Source organism: Thunnus thynnus, chromosome 13 (genome assembly GCF_963924715.1).
Source record: "Thunnus thynnus chromosome 13, fThuThy2.1, whole genome shotgun sequence".
Taxonomy (NCBI): domain Eukaryota; kingdom Metazoa; phylum Chordata; class Actinopteri; order Scombriformes; family Scombridae; genus Thunnus; species Thunnus thynnus.
In genome coordinates, this window is record NC_089529.1 from 11,017,641 (window position 1) to 11,042,921 (window position 25,281).

The window sequence follows — 25,281 nt, forward strand, 5'->3', positions numbered from 1 at the left end:
TTCACAGGTGTTGGTCAGCTCACAGAAAAGGCAACGTGTTATTGCTTTAGTGTAGGAAACATTGTCTGAGTGAGAGTTTGACAAAACAAATAAAAATCTTTTAGCACTGTGTCTTAATCAAAAGGCATCTAGAAACTGTGAAGAACTCTGCTCAAAAAGCCCCTATGTTAAAAACACTCAGACATTGAGTGTAACAAAACATAAAAACTTCTCAGGTCATTTATATATCTAGAATATTTACAGTGAACTTAAAAATGCATTTCAAGACATTTAACAATGACAATTAAGCCTCAACTGACACACAACCCCCAGTATTTCTATTAAAATTCTACTCTGTGAAGTGAGTTCAGGTGAATACTAGGTCAGCAGAGCAGCAGCATCACTTTCAATTAGAGATTATTGTCTGAGGGGGAACTGTGACTTCCAGCGCTGTTTTTAACCACATCTCTGTTTAATCAGCTGAAGAGCACTTACAGCTCAGCAACTCGAGGATCACAGACATTTTGACAACTCCGGAGCGTGTGCAAATGTAATGGGATTTTTACTTTGCACTGAATTAATTAAACAGGAAAGGCTTATCCACCTGCCTTTAAAACACCAACAGGTCATTATTTAGCCAAGCCATCAGAGCATGATAAACTACAGTGCAATGGAGGAAAAATGAGTGTAAACCCAGACGATGTTTGAAATGGATTTTTTAGAGGAACTGAGGAATTATGTTTTTTTTTTTTTTCCAGATGATTAAAGGTGTAGTGACACCTCTGTGCTCTTACCTTTGACTTGGTAGATGACAGGACAGTGATCAGATCATATCAGATATCACTGTCTTTGAAAACCTAAATCCTTGTCTGGGTGGGTGGGATTGTTCTCCGTCACTGAGCTGGATTAGACTTGAACGTAGAATCTGTTTCACCCCTAACCCCTTTAAATAGGATTTCTTCTCAGGGTCTTTCGAACAGTCCCAGCATGTAGCACAGTACAGGACATTGACTTAAACAGGCCTAAGTTTCCTCTATTGAGCCACCTATTTGTAACATCTTACCTTCATTAAATCAGTTTGTCTTCCTTTGCACAAAATATTGCACAGTCTGGTTTTAACTTAAATAATTAACCTCTTGCTAGATCACTCTGTCATAACAGTGTAGTATTTACATTGTCTTACATTTAGACCAGACATCTTAAAAATGCCCAAGTTTTTTTTTTTTTTTTTTTTTTTAAAGCTGCACACATTAAAACATGTATGACTTCCTAGCTGTCTTAACGTGTTAAACTGTAGAGACAACCACAGTTTAATGCAGTGGCATTCACTGACATCTGTGAATTTCCCATCTCATTATTAATTGGCTAAACTGCTCTGAAACAGGTTCTCCACTGTTTGGCACAGTTTTAGTCCTCTTTAGCTGAATGATCTAAATCCCTCTTCTCCGTTTCCTCAAACACAGGCTAAATCCGCTCACCTGAAATGTACCTACATAATATCTTTCTACCCTGCTCCTGCATGTGTAAAGATCCAGGTTCACGTGCAGCATTCAGTGAATGCTAGCAATATTTTCTCATACGATCAAGCTCATGGGATCAAAGATTATGTAAATGCTTGTGCTGCTGTTTTGTGCTTTTAGACACCTACATCAGATAATCCACATTCGATCTGTAGCCTGCTTCTGAGCTGCACTGTCACTCAAAAGACTGAATGAAGTCAAAATGGTGATGATTACTTTACTATGTATATTAGCCTTCATTAATGTTCGCCTTTATGGTTCAAAATATAATAGCTTGTACAAGGATTGTAGGATAGTTGTCAATAAAGAATTGTATCAATTAAGAGTGAAGGTTCATACTTTTGTTGTCATATGTTTGAGAAACATGCTTTCCTTGAAACCAATCATGAATTCAGTGTTGAACAATTGAATGGTTCCCAGTGATTCTGAACATGATTCCTCATCAGTAATCACTCCCGCTGCTAGTTACACTAATAGCTTCTGCCAAGTTGCTCCGTCCGATAATCAGGGTGTAATCTTCACCAGCTAATGAACTGCCAAGTAGGATTTCAGGTGCAGATTAAACCTCGACCTGTAGCCCCAACCTTTTCACCACACCTGCTGCACGAACAAGGGGAAACAGGGGAGAGTCAGTGACTTTAAAGAAAGTGTGTTCAAGACCCTGATGGGACGATGATTTCTATTTGTCCTGGTTGATGGAAGAACAAGGAACAAAGAAAAGAAGAAAATATATGTTGGATGATACCCAGTTGGATTTACTTTATTGCCTTCAAGTCCTCATTTAACTCACTGCAACAGCAAAAAAGTTCGGTAAGTGCTTATATATCAATATTAATTATATATGGTATCAATCTGGATGTAAAATTTTGTCTTTCTTAAATAAAACATAAGCTGAAAAACTATTTATCGACAGATTGCTGATATTATTTATTGGTTAAATGTTCTGTCAGTAAAGATCTGCAGATTTTTGTTCATAATCTTTATATAACACTATATAACATTACACTAATATTTTATATTTTAGAATTAGTTAAGAAGTTAAGTTAAAGTTAATAAGTTAAGTAAATTTCCTCACATTGTAGATTTTTCTTTTGATATTATAAGAGTTGTATTTTACAGGCAATGAGATCAGTTATGTTTACGTATTCCACCTGTTTAAACATATTTCAAAGATTGTCCAAAAATGCAGCTTCATTAAAAAAGGAGGCCAGTCGTCTATACATAAATCTCTGGTATCAACAATCAGTGTTAATTGGATTATGTTAAGACAGGGAAGCACATACGCAGCCAATAGTATCACTTTACCACTGAACCAGGTCATGACGGAGCAGCTTATGACATGAAATGTACGTCTGCACCCAGAAAGACTTAACAGTTATATAGTGATCCACTTTATATTACATATATATTCTATATATGTTGGCCCAAAGAAAGGAACCAGGCTGAGGAAGTGAAAAGACTGTGGGCTGCTCAGTCTGAGCTTAATGTTCTCATTCCTGGGCTTGCAGCTCTCCAAATCCCTTGTCTGACGCATCTGAAATAAAATGCCCTCTTCAGTAACTTTTGTCTTTTGAACAGCAGGGTGCAGCATATTACAACATTATTCCCTTTCCACTTTGAATATTTTTCTCATCTGGAATTTAATCCATCAGGCTTTGTCATTAGGCTTACGGCATTTTGCACACAGAGTAATCAAATGTACTTTAACAATCAGATAGAAAACAGCTGAATTATAACATTGTGCTGGTGCAACCATTATGGGAACAGGATGTTAAATGTGAAAGAAAGATAAAGCAAAAGCAACATTAAGGGTAGAATATAATGGCAGATTAAATCAAATTGCATCCCAGGGACTCTGTTATCATCGGATCTTTGAGTAAAGAGTCCCATAGGTCATAATGATTGGACAGGCTCCCGTAAAAATCAAGTAATTTTATCCATTAATCAGAACAAATGGGCTAGATGATTCATGGCCCTTTTAAAATAGAAAGAGAAGGAAATTAGAGGAAGTTTACTCATAACTATTGTAACAACACAATGTTACAATGTAAAATCAACTGGTGAATGCAAAACATATTTCAGCACTTTCACTGATATATTTACTGGTCTTGTGTGTGCTAGGAAAAGGTGCAGCCATGGACATCGGTGGTTTGGAGACGGTGGTGGCAAACTCTGCTTATGTCTCGGCCCGTGGTAGCGTGGACGGAGCTGCAGCAGCCGCCATGCGTGACAAGAAGATGCGAGCCAGGCTGAAACTCCCACACATCAGAAATTGTGAGCACATGAAGACAACTGTAGACTCGACCTTTGACAGCATGTGTGTCAAACAGCCCATTGGCAAGCGCCTGTTCCAACAGTTCCTGGAGAGTGACGCAACCCATAAGAATGCTGGGCAGCTGTGGAAAGACATCGAAGACTACACCATATGTCAAGAAAAGGACCGAGTACAGAAGGCCCAAAAAATCGTCAATAAGTACTATGACTCAGCATCAAAGAATTTTTGCAGCTTCCTGGAGGAGAAGGCCGTCACTCGAGTGAAGGAAGACTTCAAAAATGTCCGTGGTGACCTGTTTAAAGAGAGCGAGCAACAACTGCTCAAACACCTGGAGAAGGCCGTAGATGGCTTCAAGAAGAGCATGTACTTCCTGCGTTATGTTCAGTTCAAATGGTTGGAGAACCAGCCTGTTGATGAGGAGTGGTTCATGGACTTCAGGGTCCTGGGTAAAGGAGGTTTCGGGGAAGTGTTTGCTTGCCAGGCTAAAGCAACGGGCAAAATGTACGCCAATAAAAAGCTGGAAAAAAAGAGGCTGAAGAAACGTAAAGGCTATGAGGTAAAGCACTGATGGGGCATTTAATGGCCCACTCATAGATATAAGAAAGAACAGAATGGGAGACAATATTCCCCAGTGAGTGGCACAGGTTTAGTTTTCACCACAACAGCTAATGCAAAGAAGCTTGTGACTCTCTTAAAGACCTCACAAAGCAGCTCAGAGCCAGACATAGAGACTGGACTCAAGCCCACTGCTTTTAAAAGCATCAGTGGATAATGAACACTAAGTTCTTTGAGTTAGTCCACCTTCTCAGACATAATACAATACATTAAAGACCATGCACACCAAAACATGGGTTTTCCATTGTGGCTGGTTAGCCCTCTGCTCAGGTTGTACCTTCATATACTATGTACTAATGAGAGTAGAGCTATTTCTGATAGAACTTGTAGGAGCAGGATAATCACAGGTGTAACTAATAACATTAATGATGGCTTAGTTCCATTTAGGTGTGTCAGTAAGCCAATATGCACAATATACCTTTTTCACAGCAGACATTTTTACTTGTTATAGAAGGGAAAGCACAGATATTACATATTACAATAATATTAATGACGGCAGTTCCATCTAAGCATCCCTAAGGTGTGGTTGACCATGTGCCATCGAGTAAAACCTGCAGAATGATTGCAATCCCTCAAGCAAGCCATGCAAGAGAGCCAGCATTTAAAATACCAGGTCCCTGAACTGTATGCATAAACACCAAACGCCTTAGTTGAATTCAACTATTCTAAATGTGCAATTAATTGTACCTGTGCTTTTCTTCCTATGACATTGTCAAAATGTGAGAGAAAATAGGGCCAGACCAGGACCTTTGGATCAGTCACGCCCACATGAAATGTGGCAACTAATCGGCCATTGGTTACTGTTTGACAAGTCAAATGAGTGAGAATGATGTCAATCAAGCAGTCTGTTCAAACCCACAGAGTCCTCAAAAGATGTCTATAGCAAACAGGCAAAATAAGTTAAAACACCCCTGTAGCTGCATATGATAGGGCTTTGATTCTTTCATAGTTGATATTACATGTTCCTGGTTTTGTTGGACTAATCATGTTCTGATTTGTTTAGGGAGCAATTGTGGAGAAGCGCATCCTCGCAAAAGTTCACAGTCGCTTCATCGTGTCGCTGGCCTACGCCTTCCAGACCAAGACTGACCTCTGCTTAGTTATGACCATCATGAATGGTGGAGACCTCAGGTGCTTCATATAAACACAAATACAGCTTTACACACAAGCTGATATCCATAGCTTGATAGTGCCTTTGAATGACATGCTACATACTGGTCTCTGTAGTCGCCAACATGGGAACTTATTCCACTCTACTCATCTCTACTAATCAGCCTAAGTACAGATAAACCTCACAGCTAATATACTGACTAGGCTCTCACGTGCGTCATGCTTTAAGTCAGTGAATAACTTAAGGAGTCCTTAGCTTCTCTTCTTTCTTCTACCACTCTTTTACTTTTCTTAATTTCACAGAAGCTTCAGAAAATACTGTATAACATCCTCCTCCCTCTCACAGGTTTCATATGTATAATGTGGACGAAAAAAACCCTGGTTTTGATGAGAAGAGAACACGTTTCTATACAGCTCAGGTCATCTGTGGGCTGGAGCACCTTCACCAGCACAGGATCATCTATAGAGATCTGAAACCAGAAAATATACTGCTGGATGATGCAGGTGAGAAGAAAGAAAGAAAGATTAGTGGGTGGACCAGCCATCTCTGGTTTCAACCCTGGCTTATCTCATGAAACTGGTTTATTATAAGTCAGTGTAAGTCACCATGGTAACCTGTGCTGCACTGTTAACCGCAGGTTTGGTTCAGAGGATTGGATAAAAATGTGCATTTGCTCACATCAACAGGATCTAAACATGGACAAAAATACTGCCTTCACATTAAACAGACATCATAAAGAGCAGCGAGGTCAGGGGAATATAAGGAAAACACTTTACAAATAAAACATATTGAAAAAAAATATATATAATTTTTTTTTATGAAAATGACCTCTCAAGATTTTATAGACATGACGTTTCAGTCAGACTGATTTTATCAAGGATTAATCGGGCATTCTATTAATGTTCGCTTAGAGTTAATACCTACTGTGCATAATAGTTGATGGTCTATTTAATCTCATTATGCCACTTCAGTAATCAAAGCCTTCTCACTCAGGACACGTTCGCCTGTCAGATTTGGGTCTGGCTGTTGAACTTCCACCAGGAAAAGACAAAACTTCTGGATATGCAGGAACTCCAGGTAAGTGAACAAAATGATATTTTAAGATGAAGTAGAAAGGTCATTGTCACTGTGAAAAAAAATATCTGCACTATCATGTAAACCATTTTTTTCTAAGCAAGTTATTGTGTATGAATTTGTGTTGTCTATGAATAAAGGCTTCATGGCTCCAGAGCTGCTCCAGAAGAAGCGCTACGACTACACAGTGGACTATTTTACTCTTGGAGTGACAGTGTATGAGATGATCGCAGCCAAAGGGCCCTTTAGAGTACGAGGAGAGAAGGTACAAAACATGTGTCTTTTATGGGGAGAAATATCCTCAAATCACCTTTTTGCTTTTGTCCAGTGCCAGTTCTTGGTGGCCAATTACCTCACATTCAACGTTCATTTGCAAAATGTTCTCTTTCTTTAGGTTGAGCATGAAGAGGTAACTCGCAGAATTTTGAACGATCCGGCTACATATACACCCAAATTTAGCAAAGAGTGCAAGGATTTTTGTGAAGGTCTGTTGGAAAAGGACCCAGAGAAACGCCTTGGGTTCAAGAATAATGAGTGTGCCGAGCTCAAGAATCACCCCTTCTTCAAAGAGATAAACTGGGGCCGTCTGGAAGCAGGTGGGTTATGTCTACAAAATCATCAACACACAAAAATACATCAGTTGAAGCACTGCGATAAAAACGTTCATAAATTATTTAAGCAGTAATAGCTTGAACTTGAACAAACATCAGGACACACGCTCCTTATGCTCTGACTCTGTGAATTTAAGTGAAGGTTATGATTTCTTATTAATTTCATCTATCATATCCTATATCTATTTATATTTCTGAATGAATTAATGAATAGTGGATAAGATAATAAAGAGGGAATACCGAGTCCAAAGAAATTCAAGATATGAATGGCACCAAAAGGGGTTGAAATACGAAGAAAACAAGTATTTGCCTCACATTAAATTGTTGATGTCCTCTGTGTTCCATCTAAAGGCATGCTACCACCACCATTTGTCCCTGATCCTAAGATGGTCTATGCCAAAGATATTGACGATGTGGGCGTCTTCAGCTCAATCAAAGGTGTGGTCATAGATAACAAGGACACTGAGTTCTTCAATGAGTTTTCTACTGGCAACGTCCCAATCCCATGGCAGGAGGAGATGATCGAGACCGGTGTGTTTGGAGAGCTGAACATCTGGGGAGAGAACGGCAAACTACCCGGTGACCTCGACCCGAACTTTGTGGAAGCCAAAGGTGGAGGTTGTGTACTCCTTTGAGTTGAGGCAGCTGATAGAAAATGAGCAGGAAAAGGAGGCAGGTAGAAATTTAAGTGAAGAATATCTATTGAAATTAAACACATCTAGATTTGGTATTTGCTCTTTTGGTGCCACTTGCTCATAATCTGTAATTTGTACAATAATCTGTTGTTGTACTGAATAAATTTGTCTATTTACATATATAAATATATAAATATATAAATACAGAATAATATGTACCTATATTGTAATGGTTATGCAGTAATATTGTTGAAGTGTCAGCATAATATATCATCAATATATCATAAGATATTATGTAACAGAAAATGTAAATATGGTTGCACTAATAATAATGGCCGCTGTCATCTTTGCATATGTCAATATTTTTGTTTAGTAATTATATAAAAATTGAATAAAAATTATTTTGTATAGAAAAAAGATGCAATATTTATATAATATATATTATTTGGACTAAAGACAACTGTGTTGATATAATGTTATAACAAAAAGTATCATTGTAATTATTAAGGCAAATATTGTAGATAGAGTTAAAAGCAATCAATAAAATGTTGCAAAGCACAAATATATGTGTTGGTTCCTCTTTTCATGGCTCTGCTATCCACATCGGTGTGTTTGTATGAAGCCGTCAACACATGAAGAAAATTCTGCACTTACGTGTTAATTTTGAACACTAATGTGTGACTGAAATCACCAACACACCTGCTTATTTCAATTGGCTCAGTTTTGGGGGTCAAGGTTAGTGTAAATAATTAAATCACGGCATATTTCAAGTCTAACTTTAAAAGTTCATCTTAAAGTAACATTGAGATTAATGCAGCACTAAAGGTGAGAGTGGGATTATATTTAATTATGTAACTTTGTCAGGTATGCTGAGAAAGAGAAAGAGAGAGAGAGACATAGAGAGCGAGAGAGAGAGAGAGAGAGAGAGAGAGAGAGAGAGAGAGAGAGCTGTAATCTTAGCAGTCAATCATACTGATTTATTATACCATGTATTGAAGCAGTGCCTTCACCGAAACTCTATTACATACAGTACACAAACACTGACTCTGCAAAGTAATACAACGTCACACTATTTAAATAGTTTATACTGAAAGCACATAACTGAACCATGAATCAGAATGAATCACATGTATCAGAATCCAAATCTAGCTCAGTGGAGAACTGCACAAAGGTCTTGTCAAATATGTAAGATGTTAAATTATGAAAGTCATCTTAATTGACTACCAGAGAGATCACTTCATTTACTGATCGATATCAGTAGACATGTGTCATTTGGTACTTGGATGACTTCCTGATATAGTGTACCTGAATACAGTTAATTAATTGCAGATATTGTGCAGCATCATCATCACATCAATCATAACACTACAGCAGCTGCTCCTTTCATATAAGATTTCATTTGTAATGTAATGTCATGTAATTTAAAAATCAAACACAGCCGTGTGTTCTTGTGCTTGGGGAAAATTCAGGATGAACAAGCTGGGCCAGTAACACCCTATAAGAGGAGGACAGGGATAAACCAGTATAGATAACGTTATATAATTTTATATTCGGAAATCAAGAGCCTCCTTTTGAATATTATCGGTTGGTGTTTTATTTCAAATCTGTCATTTGTATGGTTTCAAAAGAAAGACTTTGTTTTTGCTACATACATCTCTGCTGACAGCCTCTTATCAATTTAAAAGTTTGAGATTTGTCACCTTTTTGTTATTTCTCATTTGCTAGTTATTTAGGTCACATAACTACAAGAAAGATGTATAGTTTCAAGAACTTGGGTCTTCATGGGAACTTCTGAGCGTTAACCTGACACTAATACAGACCTCTCAATCAAACCACACTTCCAAGACCAAGTTTAATAATCAAATCAGATTGACCTTAAAATCTTTAAAATACAGAAGATGTTTCTGTCTAATGGGAAAGAACATGACCTCACCCTCACACCTGCGTGAGGACGACCAGTTACAACTATTTCCTGCTAAGCTTTCCTTGTATGCATTACCTTATTGTTTAAAATCTAATATCTGAAATCATCATGTTCACAATATAAACATTTATTTGTTTTTGGTTATGTAATTGATGTGTCTCACTGTCAACAACAGTTCCTAACTGACCTCAATGGCGAGTGATAACAGTGTCAGAGGTTGCACATCAAAAACCCTCTGAGGGTTGTTCTAAGTGAACTTTCCCTTTAAGCGAGGAGGTCAATGCGGACACAACTGAATAAATATTTCAGCTGACTGAGGGAAGGGCAAGGAAATAAAATATTAACAGACAAAAGATTATGAGTTAAAGCCTGAATCTCTGTTCAATATTGTATACAGTACAAGTATATGACAGAACTTTGAACTGCGCTTCTGATTAATGGTCGGCTGTAGAGAATTCACTTTTGATAAGATACAGACTGTATCTGCGAGTTTGAAGTTTCTCATAAATGTTTCTGCTTTCAATATCTCCAGAATATTGGGAAGCTGTAAATACAAAGTGAATATATTATTGTACTGCATATACATCAGTACTTCTAAATCCTGTTTGATGTACACCTCCATATGTTGCTTAATGTATAAAGACAATGATAAATAATAAGGGTATGTTAGAATAGCACAGCACTGTACTATGTCAACACAACAGACATCATTGTTAAATCTATACGCTCCAGTATAAGAAATGTATTTACAAAGAGCAAGAATTTGAATGCATCTTTTGTCCTGCTTCAGACTCGTTAATGCTTAACCAACGCTAATATAGACACTTTCTGCCTTCAATAAATCACCCACCAACTGCTTTTTACACAGCTTTCAGTGTTTGCTCTGCCCTCTATTCAGTATTTCCCCATAAGTATTTGCTAATGGAACTTGAAATGACCTGCCTAAAATCACAAGCTACCAATTCCTCAAAAGGGAATACAGGCAGGAAGACAAAATGATGTGAACAACCAAAAAAAAAGAATGATACAGAGTAAACCTAGATTACAACAAGAACATCACTTCAGAAGAGGTTTTCCAATTATTCACACCATGGATAAACCTTTCTCTGATGAAGTTATTTATTAATGCATATTTTATAACACATTTTGCAATTATGACCATAGTGCACTTGTGAAGCTTTGTAAAACATTACCACTGAATAAAACAATTAATTGTAAAATGTCCCCAAAGCAATCAGTGCCAAAGGATCCCTGTGCATTTAAACATTTTGGTTAATGGGTTTAAAGCTGTGATAACTGTTTCTGCCAATCAGAAGAGGGAAAAAAATGCTCATTGTATACTTACATTTCTATGGTAACGTGCCAGGCAAGTGAAATGTCATCAATTTTGGGCGGGAATAGCAGACTTATAATGTAGCTACAGCCAACAAATCAATGTTCAAATTAGTCCAGGTTTGAGTGCATGAGAAAAAAAAACTTGAGGCAGTTCTCACACTCCCAAAATGTATATCAGATACAGAAGTTGCGAATAGAGCTCCTCACAGAGGCAATATCTATTCGTTTTGCTAATTATTAATAGAAAATTACTTTCAAGATGAAAGAGATCCTTGAGGTTATAGCACTTTTCCTTGGTTTTGGAGGCTGGATATTGATTTTCATATCACTACAAGATCAGTATTGGAAAGAATCCACCACAGATGGCAGCGTAATTACAACCTCCACAATCTATGAGAATCTCTGGATGTCTTGTGCAAGTGATTCAACAGGGATCTATAACTGCCGTGACTTTCCATCCCTTTTTGCTCTCCCAGGTAAGTAAAAGTAGAAGTTGTTATTGTCTAATAATCTATTTCTGATCAACCTATTCTTTTCAGGATCTTAGAAAAGTAATTAAATCAATACCTACTGTTAAAAAAGGTGATAGTTACTAGTGATTAATAAGAAACTGCTTGGACTTCTTTTAATATTTTTCACATTATCATTTGTGCTTTCAGTTATTCTCTAATGATTTAGCTGTATGTAATAGCTGAGTATGCATTTTCTAACCTGTAACTTCAAACTGAGTGAAATGCAGCTTCATATTCTGATTGATTGAGGCTCTGTAAAGTTTGTGAAGCTTGAAAAGTTTATTTTTGTTGAGGTTATGTCAGAAAAGGTAAATCCACTTTATGGATATTTGCAAAGACATACTGTATATAGTACTGGAGTTGTGCTGAATTACATTACATTACATCAAGCTTCACAAACATTATCATAGGGCTATAAGATTATCAGTATACTGTTTAGGTGCTTATTTTTATTGTATCTATTGCATTTAATGCCATGATGGTGGACTTCGATTAACCCTAATTCTACCTGTGTTAATCACATGCTGTATTTGAGAAGCAGTTAATAAACAGTTAAGTCAATCTGTTCTTAGTTTTTATGAAGTGGTGCTTCATTTTTAAGTGTGGGTTACACCTAAAAATATAATGTAATCCAGCACCATCACTAAAAATTGTCTTTAAAAATGTGTTTAGGTCTACACCTTTTAGAACAGAGTCAAATTTCAAGTAAAATGGTGGTTTCTTCGTCATGATAAAGGCCTGATAACCAACAATGCTAAATTAGTTAAAATAAATGAAGACAGTTTTTTTGGGCTTAGCTATCAAACAAGCAAATAGGTTTATCTGTGGGGCAGCAAACCTGGTCATCTGGGGGTCGGTATGTGGTGATGCACCCTCACCCCTAAGTACCACACACATTCCCATCATCCCTTGGACAGAGGGTGAACTGAGGAGCCAAAACGTGACTTGAATCCCATCAATAACGGTTTGATGTTATTGATACAGTGTTCAAAGCAAACATCATAAGGTGACAAATAGCTTTAAGTCTATAGACGTTTGTAAGCAGGTTGGAAGGTTGGACTTCACCTCTCTGTTGTCCTTTAAGTTGGGTAAACATTTGGAGTCTTTGAAAAGGTTCAATAGAGTTGAGAATAATAGGGAAACTCATAAGTTGACTATTTGGAATTAATCATTGATCTCTAGTTTTCTGGAGCATCTTAGCTCAGGGTTTGCCGAGAATTGGTCTAGCACAGTGAGTCTGTGGGGCCAAACAATCCACACGTTTGTGCAGGAAGATAGCTTGAGAGTCAACGTTTGTCTTAAGTGTTCCTCTCTCTGGATAACACTACACGGATTGGACACATAAAACAAGGAAATATGAACGCGATAGTGGAAGCTTTTGCCTTCTTCCTGGGCTTTCTTGGCTGGCTGATGGTTGGGGTTGCCCTTCCAAATCGATACTGGAAAGTCTCTACAGTGGATGGTAACGTTATCACCACATCAACCATCTATGAAAACCTATGGATGTCCTGTGCAACTGACTCTACAGGAGTTCACAACTGCCGGGATTTTCCATCTTTGCTTGCACTTAATGGTATGTGGCCAACACAGTAACTGTTTTATAAGTATTGATGACTACTTATCAGGCTCAAATCCAAATCCACCCACTCAAGGAACTGGATTTTGAAGAAGTGATATAACAAACAAAAAAAACTTTACTCTTCAAGCAGCTTAGTATAGAGATGGTGTAGGGAAAATAAGTTTTGTAGTAACAGAGCATTTTACAAAAAAAGAAAAAAGCTTAAAGTTCATCCTCAAGGTGCATAGGGGTGATAATGTTATATACAATAAAAAAAGTTTGACCTGGAGATTTACACTGAATTAAGCTGAATCTTATACCACTGGATCCAACCCGACAATTGAGAAATTCGTCTTTGCCATTGTTTTCCTCCATGTCCACTTGGTCTAGATGTGATCTTGGTGTACCTTTAAAAACCTATCAGGAGCATTCTATTGTACTCTGTAGTAAACTCTGTAATCTGTAGTAAACAGGGGTAATATAAGATGAGAGAGGATAATCAAGCACAACCGCAGTGAACTCAGATCAACTGACACTCATAAAGTAATATCAACTTTAAACCGATTTCTAAGAACTGATATTAATGTCCAACTGCATTTGTTTGAACCTGTTACCTACTTTGGCAGAACAACCTGTGCTGTAAGGCAAATGCAAACTCTGAATGCTTTCTTGGTGTCAGCCAAAATAATGTATCAGACCTTTCTACTACTATTCTCATTTTGTTTGGTACTAAGAAAGTATCAAGGTTGGATACCCACCCTAGTTCTGAGCTAAATTTTTTGCCACAACCCCATCTCATCACGGGCAGAAATATACTCTCTAGCTCCAACATAGTACATATATTAATGTTTCATAAAATTTTTGATTGAAAAGGTTGATGAATTGGTCAGGAATCAAACCTGAGGCAGGTGAGAATCCTTTCACTGAAACTACAGAGGTATATACAACTGTGACTATGGTTTATCTCTTGGAGAATGCTGGATGATTGGATACGTTCAAGTAAATATTATTGGTCTAGAATTGTGGCTGAAGTTGTGTTTTGCACAGAGTTTGCCTTTTATCCTTGTAAATAGAGTTTGCTATAGGACTCTGCCTTTGATTACAGAGCCAGCAACAATACTAGTGAGCCTCTAGCAGGTTCACACCCACATCGCAACAACATAGTTATGCTACTGATGCAACAATGAATGTCATCTCGGTAGCTAAAGCACATATTTTTAATGCAATAGGAAAAATATGATGCTTGCAGCATCAGCATCAATATTACGATTACTAATCCAATTATGCATTTGATTTGTTAATTTTTTAAATTGTAAATACATTCTTGTGTCTATGTATGGAACATATTGTAAATAAATACATCATTGTATTTTTTATGTTTGTGAACAGGATACATACAGGCCTCCCGAGCACTGATGATCGCTGCCATTGTGTTTGGGACATTTGGGCTCGTGGCTACTCTTGCAGGAATGCAGTGCTCTAAAATAGGAGGAGAAAACTACATCCTGAAGGGGAGGATTGCTGCAATTGGAGGAGTGTTCTTTTTACTACAGGGTAAAGACAACAGAATGGCAATGTAACAAAACAAGCATGAGAAAATGTTTGGTCAGAAGTTTCATATTTCTGGTGTGTAATGAAGAAAGGCTCCTGCGCTTTGAAATGACTTGAAATCGTCCAGTTTCGGGACGCTAGTTTACAACAATAGAAAAATAATCTCTGCAAGTATTGTGAAACATGGGACTCATGAGAAATTGATTTAAGAAAAAGAAACAAGCCTCATCTTAACCCACAATACCTGGAGAGGTAAACATGTCTGATACTCCAATCTCTGTGTGCAGAAGACAAGCTATCAGAAAATGGGTCGCCAGTTCAAAGGGTTATCCCTAATCTAACAAGCCTGCTCAAGCACTTAAGCCTGATATTATCAAAGGTCTATGAATTGTTAAAATAGGTCACACAACATAAAATACAAAAAGTGATGCAGTGAAAGGAGACAAGGAATATCATGGACCTGTATGTCCACAAATAAATAATGAAAATAAGTAATGCTTACTATGTTGACCATCTTAGTTTAGCGTGTTAGCATACTAACTCTTGCTAATTTGCAATAAACACATAGTATAACTGAGGTTAATGGGAATTTCATTAATTTTGCAGGTATGTCATCATAAACCAAAGTATACCAACTGAAATTTTGACCTGATGATGAAGCTAGACGAAAGGTCAAGGGATCAAAATCAATTCATGATCTAAGGGCATCTGTAAGAAACGTAATGGCAATTCAACTAATCGTTTTCAAGATATCCCAATAAAAAGAAAACATGTGTACCTTATGGTGGTGTCAGGACATCACCATATATCTGTACCAAATTTCATTGCAATTCGAATTTCACTCTGAACCCAAAATGTCATCCTGCTGGTAGTGCTGCAGGAAATTTCAGGGGATCCCCAAAGTTAGAGAGATTCATCCTCTGGGAACCATGAATGACAATCAAGTAGAAGTAAAAATATTTCACTGAATAAGTAAAAAAAAGTTGATCTGCTGGTGAAAGGTCGGAGAATCATCAAAGAAACATGGGCTTCACTCTCTGGGGCCATGAATATCTGTAACAGTTTGGCATTGCCATCTCTAGAGCCAAACAGCTGAAAACAACACTCTGACCGTAAAAGGTCCACAAATTCACAAAGAAATATGAGCCATTTAATTGTTGTTGTCAAGACCAATACTAAGCGAGGGGTGTAATAATTGTAATCAAATTTGAGAGGCTTTTAAATTATATTACATTTTATTTTTATTTTATTTACATAGTAATGGTATTCTATTAAGATAACTTATAGAGGAGAGTTGATTTTAAAGGAGAAATTGCTCCTTTGATCAGTTTCAGATTCAGTTATACATCTTACATCGCTATCACTTTACAATCTAAAAACTCCAGGTTTCAACATTATGTATTTTTTAAATGTGTGCGTTGTTTGCATTTATACCAACATTCCTCTTGTCAAAAGTAAACAAGTGTCTGTGCTTTGTAGGGATGTGCACCATGATTGCTGTGTCTTGGTATGCAGCCAACATCACACAGGAGTTCTTTGACCAGTTTTATCCAGGGACAAAGTAAGTAAATACAAACTGCATCCATACTTCATTGACTTTAGAGAAGCTGAACAATAGCTGAATGGCACAAAGTGATGTTATTGTTTACCATGAACTAAATAATAATACATAGAATAAGATACATGTTAAATATTATTGTATCACAGATATGAAATTGGAGAGGGCTTGTATATCGGTTGGTCTTCAGCCACACTTGCCATTTGTGGTGGTTCATGCCTGATATGTGCTTGCAAAATCAAAACACCCAATGAGAAAATGTGAGTATCTGTTATTAAATATCTTAATTAATTCACTGGGTATAGTAGAATTGGCACATATCTTACTAACTGCAGCATTCTTTTGTGTTTTAGACCGTATCCATATCAGCCCTCTTCCAGAGGACGTGTGCTGTCAACTGTGGAAATGTCTCAGTCTGTCCCAAGCAACTATGGAAGAAATGCATATGTCTGAAAGGTCATTATGAAGGAAGGAAAACCGATGGGGTAAAAGTCAATTCAATGGCTGGATTATGTGTTTAATGAAGAAACAGTTTATTATTCTAAACGCTCTATGAGAGGGCAGTATTTACAATGGAAAATGCATACTCATGATCACTGTACAGAAGTAACCATGATTTGACTTGGGGGATTTACCGGCTTTATCTAAACCTTTTAGTGCCACATATTTGCTGTATATGAAATGTATGTGAAAACTGCTTCAATATTCCAGCGTATATGTACCTCAGTAACTTGCTGTGGGCTTACTAAGAGAAATTGCAACATAATGAGTACAAGATTACAAAATACATATTGACGTGAAGGGAATCCCAGTACAGGACCATTTCTATCACAATAAACTAGAAATATCTTTCATTAACCAAGTTTTCACACTACTTACTTTTCCTTGCTTATATCCTATTGATAGCAAAGGATTACTTGATCTTAAGAAAAAGGTTGCAAGAAAGTTATGAAAATTGCATCTGGTCTTCTGATCTCTGGGGGTGTACGACTTTGACAACAGTATAATTTTTTAATGTTTAAGATAAAAAAATTATCTGACTTTCTTACTCTGACTAGGAACACATACACAGTAAGTCAGATTTATTTAATCATCAGATCATCTTAAACTGTTTTACAATTAATTGTTTGTGTTCAAGCATATGCATTTAGTGTGAGTATGTAGAGTGTTATAATCTTTTGTTGTACCTTAAATCTACCTTGCATCCTTGAACTTGCCTCAGGTTCTCTGGTAAAGAAAGATGAGGTTTGCACCCCTTTCCACAAAATACAATGCAGAATATTGCTGTCAACTGTGGTGAATAATCATCCTATTAGACGGCAATTTCCAAGAGAAATCTGCGCAATCTTGATAAATGATCCGGCTGATGTTAGAGAAAATAAAGCTCTCAAGTAGAGGTATCTAATATCTGACTCTGTAACTTGGACTATACAAAAGTCATAAAGAGTCATTTTAACATGCAACTGTAACCAATTTATAATCACAGTACACCAGAGGTCTCAGCCTGGGACTTTACTCCCACCTCAGAACCAGAACACTTGAGTAACAAGGTTGAAAGAAATGGAAACATAGCCTTTAGGTTTTGTGCATTTTTTTTGGCAAATGTGCATATTTCAAGTGATATGTCAAATAGTTTTCTAATCTGTGATTTTACATATGTTCCTGTAGTTTTTAGTATGTTTTATACACAAATAAATATCATTTTCAGTGAGTGATTCCACAAAAATCTGGATGTTGATGGATGAATGTTAATGAGGGATAATGATTTTCACTATTTTAGATAATAAAGATATCCTATTTGTCATAAATCCATAATTGATCTCAAGGTTGCTACAAAATCCTGCCTTTGCTCCAATCTTTGATTAGGTCCACTACTACACATGTAGACCCGGAATAACAAATCTACCACACTTTTTTTAAATGTAAATTTTAGGCATCAGTGTACGGATCACTAAGAACTAGCCAAGAAAAAAAAAACTGGTTGAATATGCCATCTGCTGGAAAGATGTGGTGTCACATCTGGGATTGCTTTTACTCTCTACGGATTCGAAACAAGCTCTTCGCTGAGCATCAACAGATCATCCAGAGATGATTTGGTTTGGTCTAACTTCCTGATTAAGAGAGAGATGAAGAGATCTTTTTTTCTTTTTATATTCACAATGTTGATATACAAGATGCAAACATTTTTTAGGAACCATTAAAATATGCAACAACAGTTCAACTTGCACTCTTTCACTCAAATGTGATAAAGCACAACCACACCAATTAGCCACAACATTAAAACCGCTAACAGGCGAAGTGAATAATATTGATTATCTGGATAAAATGGCACCTGTCAAGTGGTGGGATATATCAGGCAGCAAGTGAACTGCCAGTTCTTGAAGTTGATGCGTTGGAGGCAGGAAAAATGGGCAAGCGTAAGAAACTGAGTGACTTTGACAAGGGCCAAATTTTGATCACTAGATTGGGTCAGAGCATCTCCAAAACGGCAGGTCTTGTAGTTTCTTCTTGGTATGCAGTGGTCAGTAGCTACCAAATGTGGTCCAAGGAAGCACAACTGGTGAACCGATCATGGGTGCCCAAGATTCACTGATATGCATGAGGAGCTAAAGCTAGCCCGTCAAGTGCGATCCCTCAGAAGAGCTATTGTAGCACAAATTGTTGAAAAAGTTAATGCTGGCTATGTTAGACAGGTGTCATCACAGCTTGCTGCGTAGCCGCAGACTGGTCAGAGTACCCATGCTGACCACTGTCCACCGCCGAAAGCGCCTACAATGGGCATGTGAGTGTCAGAACTAAACCATAGAGCAATGGAAGAAAGTGGTGTGGTCTGATGAATCATCTTCTCTTCTACATCATGTTGACGGCTTGGCGCATATGCGTCTTTTACCTGGGGAAGAGATGGCACCAGGATGCACTATGGGAAGAAGGCAATCCAGCGGAGGCAGTGTGATGCTCTGAACAATGTTCTGCTAGGAAACCTTGGGTCCTGGCATTCATGTGGATGTTACATTGACATGTACCACCCACGTAAGTAGGTAAACCCCTTCATGGTAACGGTATTCCCTGATGGCAGTGGCCTCTTTCAGCAGGATAATCAAACAAAGGGTCAAAGGTACTTAAATTAGAGAATTTAAATCATATTTCATATAATTTATGTATGTAATATATGTAAGTTATGAGTAAACAGAATTTGATATTCCGTTCTACATAAGTAAACATAAAGGGCTTTTGAATAAGATATAATTTTGTTAAACCAGGAGACTCAAGAGAGAGACTAAAGAGGAACCAGGCAGAGTGAAGCTTATTTTGGCATTGTCTTATAAAAGATGAATGTTTATGGCAGAAAACAAAAGGAAAACAATCCAGCCACATTTTTTCACAACAAGGTACATCTTTTCCATGTCAAACTAATTTTTCGGAGCGTCATTTGCTAAATTGTCAAGGTTTTGTCCATCAAAACGTATAAAGTGCCAGCCTTCGCTCTCAGTGAGGTCTTGAGCTCCTTTAGCAGCATAGAAGTCTCGAGAGGGAGTATTCCAGTTCAACACGGACAACTGCAGCCGCACGCACTGCTTCTCTTTCCCCACCTGAGCGAACAAGACAGTCCCTTAGTCAATCATGCTCTGTTAACGCTTCTTCACACAGGACATTACTTACAGCAATCAAAATTTAAAAAAACAAACTTTTCACCGCGAGAGCAATTATAAAACAACTGTTAAAAATCCTATTTTCCTGGAAAACTGCTTTAGTGGTCAACAAATACATTCTTACCTTAGCAACTGTGCTCAATAAACCCTTGCCGATGCCATTTCCTGTTGAGGGAATAAATAAAAAAACATTAAGTTGAAAGTATTTACTTTATAAAACCTACTTATTTCATTTGTAAAAGAATAAATATAACAATATTAAGAGTGTAGTAAATATAAAGAATGTATAATTTGGAAATAACACACAAGTAAGAAATTACATAAAACCAATTTTACATTACAAGATTTGTTGGTAACATGGCAGCACACATTTTACCTCTGAATTCTGGCATCACATACAAGTCCTCCAAATATACTGTCCGCCCCTTCCATGTGCTGTAAGTGTAAAAGTAAAGGGCGTATCCCACAATTGTGAATCCTACATGGACATAATTCAAAAAGACAATCAAGAACAATTAAAAAATTGTCAGTTTCAGCTGTGAAAAGGAACAGAATAGCACCTGCACTGTTGATTTATGAGGCTGCACTTGAGTAGCCATCATGATTTGTTGGGTACTACATGGGCATATCTAAACAGCAAGGACGCAGACCCTTTATTATCTGTGTAACATGCCGACAAGTTCAAAGCTGGCTGACAAGGCGGGCCTTGATCAACACTTCACCTTCTTTAGACTTATGCTCCTCAGGTACTTCTGCCACGAGACATTCAAAGAAGGGATTCTGGCAGAAACCGTCACGTTCCAGTTCTACAGTAAAACAAAAGAGATCATTAACCAACAAAGGAACATTTTATCTTCCTATTAGAGGTAATACTAGTATTTGTGTGACCGTTGCCAGCAAGTGACTAGACACATCAAAAATATCAATACTGGAAACAATTGAGGCTCTTATATTAACAATATCAGCTGAGATTCAGGCACATGATGACACTGCTACACAATAGTCCATTAAGGCAAACAACAGGCTGTAAAGAAATTATATCACTACTGTGAATCACATCTTTCTATTGTACATCTCAAAGATTTACATCTAAATCTGTGGGTTTTATCCCGATTAAGTTCTTAACTTATTTTAGATTATTCTCAAATTTGTGCCTAGTTTATAAAATTTTAAATGGTTTGGCCCCTCCTCCACTATGTGACTTTGTGTACACTCGCTCAGTAAATTCTATTAGATCCTCCAGAATATCCTCTATACAAGATTGTACCAGACCATTTCGTCACACTGCATTTGGGCAGTCAGCTTTCTCTGTGAAAGCCACAACTCAGTGGAACATCCCACCTGATGATATGAAGAGCTGCAGTTCATCAGTATGTTCAAAACCAAATTAAAGAATCTGCTGAAAAATAACTGAGCTCTGTAAACACTGAATCTAAATTTTATCTCATGGTCTTCTCATGAACGCAAATAATCTTGCTTTTAATTTGACAAGCTTACATAATTAATTTCTAGTTGACATTGTGAGTGTATGTGATGTGCGATTGTGTGTAGCTCGTGTGTCCTGTGTGTTTTTTGCTTTGTACTGTTTGTTATATGTTTTAATTGTAAGGGACTGCAGATGAAAATTAGCTTTAAGCTAAATCTAGTGCAGTACATCAAATATCAACATTTATGTTTAACACTGTACATGGTCCCAATAAATACAATACAATCAAATTCATAAACATGTTGAATGCTTTCCCTACCTCATCATACATTTGCACATTCTCTTCTTTCTTTCCATTTCTCATATAATAGCACATTGCTACTCTGTGGTGTATTATACCACCACGAGCTGTTGATATGAATCTTCAGCAGAACAGTCTGTCGCGTCAAGCTTGTGCTCGTGGTGTTTGGCTCACACACGAACATGCTTGTAGAACACGAGAAACAATTTGCCACCAGCAGTTGAAAACTCAACAAGAAAGGTATCATTAAATGTATTACATGTACACATCACAATTATCACACAGTGCTCAACTAATTTACACTGGGCTGGCTGTGAAGCAAGAAATGAATGAGATGAACTTAATAATAATAAACTTAAAATCAAACTAAATTAAGAAGAAAGATGAAGAAGATGAACTGAATAATAATGAACTCTGAAAAACTGGAAAGCTGTTTTAACATGGTGAAAAAAAAGACTTGACAAATTTAAAAACATGGATTTCTACAAGCAATTTAAAGGACAAAACTTTTCATTGCTCAGATCTCCTGAGGCACGTCATCACAAAGTCTAGGCGCTCTGACAGCAAAGCTCCACCCCTGTTATGTCTAAATCTACATCTTAGAACAATGACAGGAAAAGCATCTGAGAATTCAAATCAACAAAGGAACAAAAAGTAACAGATGGTCAGAGATAATTGTGCCTGCCTCCCTCTCTTTACTCACTCCATGCAGATATTCAGATGGATGGAGATAGTCAGAGTAGTATAATAACTCTGAACTAAATACAGGTTTGGATCCCTTCAGTAAGTGTTTTCTGCCAACAGGGGCAGCAGGATGATACAGTTATAAGAAGGACTGATTGTATTGTACTGCTCATTCATACAGTAGCTGAACTTGAATGACAAGTGATAATGTAAAGAGCAGGAAGAGCTGCAACTAACCCTAAAGTTGAATCTTTTCTCCAAGCGATCTGATCCTGTCCTACTGAGGATTCACCAAGGCTGGACTCACGTATGCTGCTGCTTATCAAAGTGACTGTAATCTCATTACTGTTACTCATTAGCACACTCCATTTATTATTACCCACACCTGTGCTGCACTGCTGACTCTATAATATCTAATCTCACTCTGCAAATTATACTATCTGGACATGGTTACACACCACTTATATGGACTTCAATGATGGTACTATAAATCTTTTTCACAGTAGACATTGATATGTCACAGTAGGAAGGGCGCAGGTGTCATCAATAACGCTGATAATGGCGTCATCCCTTTGGTTTCTGCACATGTGAGCTCAGCGTAAAAGCTTCCTGGGAACCTCTCCTCTGACATCATTAATGTTAAAGTTTCCCCTAGGCTTTTCCTGCTAAAACATCCTCTGTGATAAAGGTTTATTAATGTTGTTTTCATTTTTTAAAGTGTCACTAAAACAAAGTCATAAAACAGTCATACACTATATACTAATACAATAATAACAGTCTTTCAGTTTAGAGGAAGATTTCTCTGTATTTTTTTTTTTTACAAATCCAGTTTTTCTGTTTTCCCCTCAATGCTACACATGTATCAAAATTACCTTCATGGGATATCTTCACTTGGTCGGGCATTTTTTCATAAACAGCCAACTCCTAAAGAAAAAGATTTTATAAGGTTATGCCGTTATCTTTCATTTGACACATACACCAAGGGGCATGTATTAATTAATAGAAACATGACAGGTGTTACATACGGAAGCCGAGAACGACCGTGCTTGCGATTACTTTTTAAAAACACCATTATCTCAAGATCTCGAGATAACATAATTTTCTCATGATAACGGGTTAATTCATCTCGAGAAAACAAAAGGCCTATTTCTTGAGATTATGACATTTGTCTTCTCGAGATCACGGGTTAGTTATGGACAACTCAAAAGTTAGTGTCTGGTTCTTTTATCACACCTGATTTCAGCCTTCAAGATCACTGTCATGATTCATCCCTAATTCATTAGAGTTTACAAAAGTATTAAGCGGTTACTATTAGCCTTATTAACAAATAACTAATTATCTCCATGTATATTTGTACATCCATGATCTGAGACAGTTTTTGGTAAATAACCTTTATTAAATAAGATATGATGACAGCGGTAAGTTTACATATATTTCGCCTGTTTCATGACGTCTTGCCCTGAATCCTTACATATAAAAGCAATGTAAGAGTTGCCCAGCAGATGCCGCCATTTTGATTGTTGCTTAGAAACAGTGAACAATTGTCAACATAACTGGTTCATATGGTTCCCTGTTGGTTTCTCCCATCACTAATGCTGGCATAGCACTCCTGATCTCTGATAAACATGATAAACAAGATAAAGATGATAACAGGAGGAAACGGCCGTTTGATTTCTCGCGATAACGGGTTGAGTATCTCGTCATCTCGAGATAATGAAATAATTAACTCGTGATCTCAAGATAACGGCGTTAAAATAATTGCAAGCACGGCTGTTCTCGGCTTCCGTAGATACAGTTTTCCTTGTGGTGCATTTTTTGAGGAGCTAATGTTAGCTTCACTCCGCTACAAGACCTCACCATGATTACAACTCACTCACCATTATCATTCTCGATATGTCTTTGCAGTCTTCTGCTGCTGCAGCGCGTACTTTGAAATTCATGTCTGCAGAAGCAACAGCAGCAGGGTTTGAACTTTTACTTCGTCTACCAGAGTCAGCCCACCACACTACCCTGACACTGGGGGCAAAATACTACAAATCTGTGCCCATATATTTTTTCCTAGTATGGCGAAGTCATGACCCGCCCTTTTCTGCCTCTGATTGGCTTACCCTGATATTTTTGCCTTAATCCTAACCAATCTCACTCCTCATGCCTAAACCTAACCAACCCAAACAACGAAGGCAATGAGGACTAGCCAATCAGAGGTAGAGTAGGGCGGTGATGGCCTCGCCATCCTAGGAAAAAAGGCTTCCGGTGTAGCAATTCTGCCTTCCAAATAAAACGTAAATCAATTAACACACGACTAACAGGAAGCAGTGGAAGGATAACTTAGTAAATGTACTCAAGTACTTCACTGAAGTACCACTTTGAGGTACTCGAGTATTTACATTTTATGATTTTTTATATTGCTGCTCCTGTACATTTCAGCGGGATATATCGTACTCTTTAGACTACATTTATCTGACCGATAGTTACAAACAGTAACTAAATATGATGCATTATAGATTTAACTACCCAACGATATATAATGTATAGCTCCACCAGTGAAATGCTACTCAAACATTCATGTTTTAATGTTAATATTTCTATAATATATACATTCTCTGTGTTGGCTTTTACACCACTGATGAGGTTTACACGAGACAGTTGCAGATAATGCAGTGGTAAATGTTTTGTTTGAGCAATTTATGTTATCTTAAAAATATCTCCAGAAAATGTGATAATGTCTTCTACATAAAAGTAATTTGCAGTTGACAATTGTTGATCCAAGTCTTGAAATATCTATTCAAATTTCCTCTGAAAATATTAAAAGTAGTTTGAGTATGTAGGAAAGGAGCTCTGAAATGACCAATTTTAACAACATATTATATCTATGCTCTCATGTAGTGTAATAATCAAACTTGAGCAGGATGGTTCCTTTATCTGTCAACATCACACATCCATGTTATTTGCTACACTGACT

The 25,281-nt window shown here is 37.3% G+C and overlaps 3 protein-coding genes across 3 annotated transcripts; 2 read left to right on the forward strand and 1 right to left on the reverse strand.

Annotated features, from left to right (window-relative positions):
* The first annotated feature begins 1,810 nt into the window (after positions 1–1,810).
* On the forward strand, positions 1,811–8,382 carry grk1b (G protein-coupled receptor kinase 1 b). The gene is made up of 8 exons (XM_067607860.1): positions 1,811–2,309; positions 3,621–4,330; positions 5,393–5,520; positions 5,846–6,003; positions 6,494–6,577; positions 6,715–6,839; positions 6,969–7,170; positions 7,537–8,382. Exons 2-8 carry the CDS (start codon positions 3,635–3,637, stop codon positions 7,818–7,820), a joined length of 1,677 nt encoding a protein of 558 aa, XP_067463961.1. The 5' UTR covers positions 1,811–2,309; positions 3,621–3,634; the 3' UTR covers positions 7,821–8,382.
* Positions 8,383–12,851: 4,469 nt separating this feature from the next.
* LOC137195469 (claudin-15-like) lies at positions 12,852–17,047 on the forward strand. The gene is made up of 5 exons (XM_067607856.1): positions 12,852–13,164; positions 14,539–14,703; positions 16,180–16,261; positions 16,408–16,518; positions 16,612–17,047. The coding sequence occupies exons 1-5, from the start codon at positions 12,948–12,950 to the stop codon at positions 16,709–16,711; spliced, it is 675 nt and encodes a 224-aa protein (XP_067463957.1). The 5' UTR covers positions 12,852–12,947; the 3' UTR covers positions 16,712–17,047.
* Positions 17,048–19,562: 2,515 nt separating this feature from the next.
* sat2b (spermidine/spermine N1-acetyltransferase family member 2b) lies at positions 19,563–24,358 on the reverse strand. Its single transcript, XM_067607855.1, has 6 exons — positions 24,197–24,358; positions 23,192–23,243; positions 20,631–20,714; positions 20,285–20,386; positions 20,033–20,073; positions 19,563–19,848 (listed from the first exon to the last, which is right to left on the reverse strand). Exons 1-6 carry the CDS (start codon positions 24,257–24,259, stop codon positions 19,669–19,671), a joined length of 522 nt encoding a protein of 173 aa, XP_067463956.1. The 5' UTR covers positions 24,260–24,358; the 3' UTR covers positions 19,563–19,668.
* Between the last annotated feature and the right edge of the window lie 923 nt (positions 24,359–25,281).

Bases quoted from the DNA above. Each gene is read 5' to 3' on its own strand.
- sat2b (XM_067607855.1), bottom strand. From the start codon at position 24,259: ATGAATTTCAAAGTACGCGCTGCAGCAGCAGAAGACTGCAAAGACATA. The intron at 20,387-20,630 runs GTGAAGTGTTGA...ATGTCCATGTAG, and splicing joins GGAGCATAAGTCTAAAGAAG to GATTCACAATTGTGGGATAC. The intron at 19,849-20,032 runs GTAAGAATGTAT...TTGTTCGCTCAG, and splicing joins TATTGAGCACAGTTGCTAAG to GTGGGGAAAGAGAAGCAGTG.
- LOC137195469 (XM_067607856.1), top strand. From the start codon at position 12,948: ATGAACGCGATAGTGGAAGCTTTTGCCTTCTTCCTGGGCTTTCTTGGC. The intron at 13,165-14,538 runs GTATGTGGCCAA...GTTTGTGAACAG, and splicing joins ATCTTTGCTTGCACTTAATG to GATACATACAGGCCTCCCGA. The intron at 16,519-16,611 runs GTGAGTATCTGT...TTTGTGTTTTAG, and splicing joins AAAACACCCAATGAGAAAAT to ACCGTATCCATATCAGCCCT.
- grk1b (XM_067607860.1), top strand. From the start codon at position 3,635: ATGGACATCGGTGGTTTGGAGACGGTGGTGGCAAACTCTGCTTATGTC. The intron at 6,840-6,968 runs GTACAAAACATG...CTCTTTCTTTAG, and splicing joins TTAGAGTACGAGGAGAGAAG to GTTGAGCATGAAGAGGTAAC. The intron at 7,171-7,536 runs GTGGGTTATGTC...TTCCATCTAAAG, and splicing joins CTGGGGCCGTCTGGAAGCAG to GCATGCTACCACCACCATTT.